General features: G+C 52.3%; 2 protein-coding genes across 2 annotated transcripts; one reads left to right on the forward strand and one right to left on the reverse strand.

Annotated features, from left to right (window-relative positions):
- Nucleotides 1-4,185: 4,185 nt before the first annotated feature.
- J4E82_011655 (uncharacterized protein) lies at nt 4,186-5,121 on the reverse strand (the record flags this gene model as incomplete). Its single annotated transcript, XM_051737855.1, has 1 exon — nt 4,186-5,121. One exon carries the CDS (start codon nt 5,119-5,121, stop codon nt 4,186-4,188), a length of 936 nt encoding a protein of 311 aa, XP_051582385.1.
- Nucleotides 5,122-6,663: 1,542 nt separating this feature from the next.
- Nucleotides 6,664-7,316, forward strand: J4E82_011656 (uncharacterized protein; the record flags this gene model as incomplete). The annotated part of the gene is made up of 2 exons (XM_051737856.1): nt 6,664-7,002; nt 7,092-7,316. 2 exons carry the CDS (start codon nt 6,664-6,666, stop codon nt 7,314-7,316), a joined length of 564 nt encoding a protein of 187 aa, XP_051582386.1.
- Nucleotides 7,317-7,394: the final 78 nt, after the last annotated feature.

The following is a 7,394-nucleotide window of genomic DNA, read 5'->3' on the forward strand; positions in this document are numbered from 1 at the left end:
CCGCAGCATCATGGACCTCTTCCTTCACATCGACCTGCAGCTGTCAGTCAGGTCACGATCTAGTGAAGCAGTGTGCACTGACGGTAAAGCCGGAGTACAGCGGCATGATGGCGCTGAGGTACGCGCGGTATTCGGCGTTGCTCCTGGCGGTTCGGTTCATTGAGGCTGGTAGCACACGGTGCATACAATCAGGCGATCGATAGGCCATGATGTCGTCGATGTTCCAGGCATTGTAGGCTTCTATCACTGCCCGAGCTGTGTCCTGCTGAGCCAGCAAACTGTGGAGGTTAGGAAAGTAGGTCGATTGTGTGAGGGTTCTGGTGAGGGTGATGTTGGCGCTGCGGGGTGAGTTTCCGTGGTAAGGACGTACTTTGGAGGCGGGATGATACTGGCGTTGGTGAGACATTGGTTCAAGTCCAAGCCGATCCAGATATCACTGGACTTCATTTTGGAGCTAGCAAGCGGCTGAGAGGCGGCGAAAAGGGATAGTGTCGTGGTAAGTAGGTTGGCGAGCTTCATGATGGCTTGCGAGATCCGATGTAGAATGCAAGAGTGCATCTGGACCGCGCAGGAGACGGCCTGTTATAGAAGACACATCGAGTACACCAGCGACAGACGAGTACGATGGATGCCGCTCATACTGCTATGCGCTCTGGCGTACTACGCCGTATTCACCATCTAGTCGTATGTCCATCATCCTTCTGCCACACGATGGAGTCCGATCAGTTTCTCACCCTCGCCATAGCCGTCGGGACCTGGACGGGCGATCATCATTCTACACATGACGACTCACTCGACCGAGATTGGGTGAGCATAAAATGCTTAGGTGCGGTGCGGTCCTCGACAACCGAGGCCTGCTTTGCTGGTCACGCTGACGGTAAGCAGGGGTCAGCAGTCTCGCCCACCACAGCCCAACACGGCGAACGAGGGCTTCAGATACGCAAAGCAAACATCGCCACACTAGTAGCAAACACAGATAGAGAGAAAGCTCGAAAGCAAGGCCTGCTGATGGGTTTCTGCTCAGAATACACACAAGTTGACCACAAAGAGGACTACGAAGTGGTTCGTCTCCTGTCTTGAGGGTCAGTGGCTCGATCGGCTCGTTCTCTAGGATAAGCGGTAGGAGCGACTGCCATACAGCTGCATAGTATGACCGCACAGTATGGAGCATACAGCCGGCGGCAAGTGTCTGCGTGTGCATACTTCGCTCACAATAGCCACCCGCTTACCCTGGCGTCTTATGCAGATGCTGACACTGCAAAGTCTTTACTTACTAGGTACACGCACACACGCCGAGTCGCCTCCTCCTTATCACTCCCTCGAGGGAGCCTCATGATATTGCGCCAGTCCGTTTCGCACAAAGCCTGAGGCACTCGTCATCCACCTACCTATATATGGACTTGACTGAGCTACGTGCATAGTACGGGAAGATGCCTGTGCGTTACTTTGATCCTTTGGGCGAGACAGAGCCGAGCAATACACGCTATACCCTGACAGTCGTGGTCCCGCCTAGACCGCCGCCACGCTGGTGGCCTAGCATATTCAAGAATAAACCCTCTGTCCGCCCGAGCAATGCTGGTTGGCACAGATTGGCTGTATCGAACGACAACCTCGATTGTTTTGAATTCAAAGACATCGGTCATCCGACCACCAAGACCATTGTCATTACGCGTGCATGGTTTCCGGCCGACATGAGTTGTGCGCACGTTGAAAAGGAAAAGTCGTGTAAAGAACTCTGCTACTTTCTTGAGAAGGGTGGAGATGTGTCAACATGGTGGTGTAAGAGGGAAGACTGTCAAGGACATGTGTACTACGGACCGGTCATGACAGACGGCAAAGGAAGGAGTTGCTTTGGTGAAAAGGGAAAGAGAATGGTATGCTTAGAAAGAGGAACATAGATCATGATTATGACAAACATCTTCGAATAAGAACACAGTGAGCGACTATGTAGTAAGATGACATTATGGTAGTGCGTACTAGGCGACGATGCGCAAGTACGTAAAGGGTATTCGCCAAGTCAAGACTTGTTCAAGATCTACGGAAGGAGTATGTCCAAGGTAAGTTACGAAGAATGCTAGTGTGAGATGTATAAGACTGTTTCATGCTGCCTGGAAGCGGTATTCGTCTCGGTTGGAAGTAGCGGCCCGGGTGCATAACCTTGCGTCCCACAGCAGCTATACGGCTGGTATGGCTTTCTTGCTTTGGTTCAAGGTTTTCAGTACTAAATAAGACACCCTAGTTTGTATCCTGGTCCACAAAAGCGTTACGACGCTACGGAGTCAAAGCCTTACTGTTTTGCTGTTCAATAAGCCACTCAGTGTGTTTGGCGTTGTGGCGACCACACGGCGGTAGTCACAATGGCTCGTGAGATACTAGGGTACACATTCTATCATCGCTGTATCTACATTTCAAGCGTGCGCAGAGTAATGGATGCTTGAGGTCATAGTACCTTGCTTGTTATCCCGTGCAGGATTTTCTCCTGGCGTGGGGGATGGACATCAATCAGCGACGGCACGCAGAATGACCGCCTTCGCCGTGCGTTCATTTTTCCGAAGCCCGCGGAGACAATCGGACATAAGCTCGAAGCAGCTTAGCGCTAGTCGCGACACGCCCGACTAAGATGATGGCCTGCGATCTGAGCCATCCCAACAGAATGTCGAGCACCCGGCATTATGCTTACAGCAGGCGACATTACCGCTCATCCTACATACAACGACTCATGTGCTGCAGGTCTCGAGTCGCACGGTGCTTGCGTTCATGGGGAAGAAGTCTTGCATCCTCTCGTACGGCTGCGCGCACAAGCAGTCGTCTGCAGCTCCGTCTTCGTAAACGTAAGCGCAATCTCAGGCACGCTCGTTCCCAGCACCCTCAAAAGACGCTGCTTCCGTAGCCGACTCACGTGTTGCGCTTACAGAGATGCAAGATGGTTCAGATGCTGCTTGATGAGATGTATAAGCGCGTAGGGAGAGCACAACGGCATAATACGGCCATGAATGACACGTTCATCGCAAAGGCTGCATGTCATTCCTGCTGCATGGGTCGACAGATTGTTTTCCGCTCAGGCTCAGCAGCTTCAGCTCAGCCAAGCGTAAGCTGCTTACCAGTCAGCACGTACGCAGGGCAGCTTTGTACTGTGCCGTGTGATCCTCTAAAATGCTTACGGTCATCCGTGGATCGCAACAATCTGGTCCGTGTCTTATGCACCCCGGCCGCCGTCCCCCATAGCGAGTATCGGAGTCGCGATCACGATGGCGCCCTGGATGCTAGACAACAAGCCGCTTTCATCTGCAGGACAAGGGCAGTTGGCTGATTTTGATGGCTGGGTGCTGGCTAACGGTGCCGGTGCAGCGTGGGCCTCTTATGTCCGACGCTAACCGAATACAGATACATGCGAGGCTCTACCGAGTCAAAACTCGAACGGAACCTGTCGCAAGCCAAGCGCTGTCTGGAACCTTGTTGCTGGTAACGCCGTGCGATGACCTTTTGTCGCAGGCCAAGCGCTTTCGTGAACCTAAACTCTGTTACTAATCGTGCCGTGCGAGGGCCTGAATATAAGCTGAGCTATGATGCTAGAACAATACAAGAATAATACACCCTTCTCTAATTTTCCGTCTAAAATACCCGCACCCAACCGTGCGACACTTTTGTATGAGCTCAGCTAGGATGCTACCATCAATACAACACACACTCCCTCGTAGTTTTTCTGTCTACACTACCCGCACTCAACCGTCCGGCAGAACCTCTTGCGCTAGAAGTGTCAAGAAGGTCTACCGCCCGCGCGTGCTCTTGTCGAGGCTGTATCTTGGAAGTCACGGCTATCTAGCCCTTCCAAGTCTACCGGCTATGCAGCTGGAAGTCAATTGCAATATTTGTCTTTGTAGTAGGGAACATGGTCTAAATTGATGGGGACTGTGTCACGAGATCGTGGTCTAATGCGCCTAGCATGCTAGCGGAGGCGAAGGTTTGTATCCTTACAGCTTTCTTGATATCCTATTGCCCCTTGCGGCCCGTTCTGGACTCACATAGTCCTACTGTGATCAGAACCATCCTTCCTGCTTCTGAGAAGGACCGAAATACGATTCCACAGCGTTCTCCATGCGCCTCCACTGTGCGCCAAGGTATGACGCGCGGAACGCCTCCTTCGCAGCCCCAAACCAGCACGGACTAGGCCTTTCCTCTGTCAAACTATCTGGCGTGATGAATACGGAGGTCAGACTCATCGTTCATGTCATTCGATCGGCCCCAGCGCCGTGCTTCCCACGGCTTGTCGAACAGCTGGCTGACCAAGAAATCGACCTCGTACTGTCGAGACGGGGCGTCCTTGATCATCCTGTACCAGACATATCTTCGCAGCAGGTGTTCATGGTACCCTTCTCTTCTCCATTCCTCGTTCAGTGCGATGATGCTCATTTTCCGTTCTGGACTTGCCACGCCTTCGCTAGTCTGCTCGGGCTGATGGATATCGACTTGATTTGCAACCCACAGTCTTGTGTCTTCTTCGAACTGGTCGCGTTCGAAGGAATTTTGCTCCGAAATTGGCCGTCTCCTTAGGCCTAGACACTTGCGCAGCATCTCAAGGACGATTTTTATGCGGCCGGTGATGTGGTTGGGAAGTCGCCGGAGGGTGGACGGCTCCGTCTGCCTTGGCGCATATACCCACAAACCCTCTCTCTTGTCCCATTCATCTTGCTGGGTGTAGCAGTATTCTAGTGCGCGACAGATGTGGATTGAGAATCCATCTGCGTATCCCAAGTATAGATCTCGGCTCTCCTGCGGGGCGCTGTCTGCGTATCTCGATACTAGGTCATGCTTCAGTCGGTTGCTCAGATATCCCGGTAGGTCGCGTATGGGCCACGCTTTCGGAAAAGGTTTGTGGATCGCCAAAGAGTAGAGCTCTTCGTGTGGCAGAAATGTCAAGCCATAGTGGACCACGTCTTCGAGCCGGCCTCGCAAGCTGCGCTCCCAGTCTACATCAGCAAAGTACGAGACGTCGCTGACGCTGACCATGGCGTCTGAGTCGACTATTACATGAGCCTCAGACTCAAAGCCACTCTGCTTCGGATCTGGAGACTCAGCAGCACTGGACTGGAAGAAGGGCAGGGTCTTCTGCTGTCCTGCCATGTGAGATGATGTCTAGATACAGAAACAGCAGCCAAGATGAGACATGCGATATTTGCGTATTCAAGTGACTTGCAGCAACTAGTCGAGGAATTTATCAAACTTCACCTGCCACATCCGATACAGTACTAGCAAGGCTCACTTGGAGCGGTAGTAGTGTGCACTATCACCGGCCTTCCACTACACAGTACATCTGATAGTATTGTGCCCATGACGTTGAAGGTACTGCATGCGTACGAAGAGAGTAATGCGTAAGCTAACTCGGCACCCAACGTACGTTGGCTTGCTCACGCTCCGTCGTAAACACTGGAGCCAAGGCCGGTATGGGACGCGATGAAAAGGCTCTTAGGAAAGACACCCAGCCTGCTGACCCTGGCTTGTATGACGCAGCCAGAAGATGAGTGTCAGCATAATCGTATTGCCGAGCCAGTCCTGTGATTGTGAGACTGTCGTCTGAGCTACACTTTCATGTACTTGCAGCGTCTGTTTTGCACACGTGGCGTGTTGGTCATCCCGCACGGGACATCGATTCGTCTAGTGCTCACTTGCCTTAAAAAGGTTTACAATCATCAGCGATGACGGCTCCACTCGTACACGCAGTTGCGCAGCAGTTTTGAGCTGCCCCGCCTTCTGTGTGCGGCTTAGCATCAGCTGTACGTTGCATGACAGCCGTTCATAGCGTTGTAAGCAGGTTGCGGTAGCCCAGAGGTGTGAGACTCGATGCGTGCAGAATGCGGTGTCAGCATCCCGACGATTGACGTACAGCACAACATAAGCAAGCAGTCGCTTTCATGTGCCTTACTAGCCGAGGGGTTCACACGTTGCTTATACTCCAGCGCTCAGCAGGCCCTGAAGCACAATCTGTGCTCTATGCTACAGGTAAGACTTAAAATTCTCTCCTTGACGAGGGGAGGTGAGGTTGAAGATCAACTACGTCCTCGTCGAAAAATCGTGAGCATTGCGGGGCTGTGATCACGTGACCGAAGCTGGCATCTCGCCGAGGAAAGGAGGACAGAGGAGCAAGGGAAACCAGGTCCTCCCAAACCTCCCAGAAGCATGGTTCCAAGGGGAGCCAGGGAGGACAGACAGATGGCAATGGGTAGAAATGGTGGACAGATTTCCTTACTACACTCGTTGTGGTCAGCTCAGATAGTCTATCTCTTACACAGACATTCGACTAGCTATGCTGTCGTTATAGAATTGGATTCTCTCCACGCATGAATTAAAATTCATAACTCTTTTCTACCCGAAACTCCAGATATACTCACGGGCTACCGCTCTGGTCTATCCCGCCTTACTCGGATCAAGCTCAGAGAAGAATAGCCGGATCCCGTGTAACACTGTACCTCGACTCATATACGGGCCTGTAGAATGAAATGAGGTACGAGGTCTCGATCCATATGTCAGCCAACATCCCGAAGCATCGAGGTTCCTGCGTAGCAGAGACAAACATCGCTGGAAGTAAGTCAGAATAGAGAACCTCCATGGCCATGAACGGTGTCCAGTCACGGAAGTCTGACTATCATAGTACATCGTGCCGTCAACATGGCTGCGGATACGAAGGACCCACTCGAGTGTGATGGAGGCATCCAGCTCACGGCGCCTGAAGATACTGCGGATCAGATAACCTCAAAGACGTGCTCTTTCTGGACCAAATTCCCAGGCTTCCTTCCCGACCCAACAGCGCCATTTCTGAAGGAGTTCAAGCGCTTGGCCAACCTTGAGCGATGGAGCACGAAGGACAAGCGCGGATATCTGGTGGAAGCTTTGAACAGTGAGATTGACTTTCATGGAGACAAGTCGATGGGACTAGTCCGTTGGCATCGTTTGTGTCAAGAAGTTGGCACCGGCAGTGCGCCGACATCTGTGAAAGGATGCAAGAGGGTAAGTCCTGGAACATTGCTCAAGCACCATGTCATAGCAGACACTGTGTACGATGATGCCATTATCCTCGAAGCTCTGACCAATTCCAGGTTCTCTATTCCCGCTTCGTGAACCTCTATAGCATCGTGTACTACCGCCGAAACCCGTCCATCTCAGTGGTCTGCTTCGGATCATTTAGGGAACTCGCCCGCGACATAGTCAGAACGGGAGCCTTTCCACGGCAGTGTGCGAAACGGGACGGATGCATGAGGGGCCTGCTCAAGAACAGACTTGTCAACAATCAAGCCGAATACAAGCGCTTGATTGAGGCTTGATCGAAACTCCAAGCCGATCAAGCCAAGCTTCTGCCTAGCAATTTTGCATTCAATCAAGCCTTCGTCCCTAAGGCTTGA

The sequence above is a fragment of the Alternaria postmessia genome (assembly GCF_024291825.1).
Source record: "Alternaria postmessia strain BMP 2775 chromosome Unknown scaffold_266, whole genome shotgun sequence".
In the NCBI taxonomy this organism is placed as follows: Eukaryota; Fungi; Ascomycota; class Dothideomycetes; order Pleosporales; family Pleosporaceae; genus Alternaria; species Alternaria postmessia.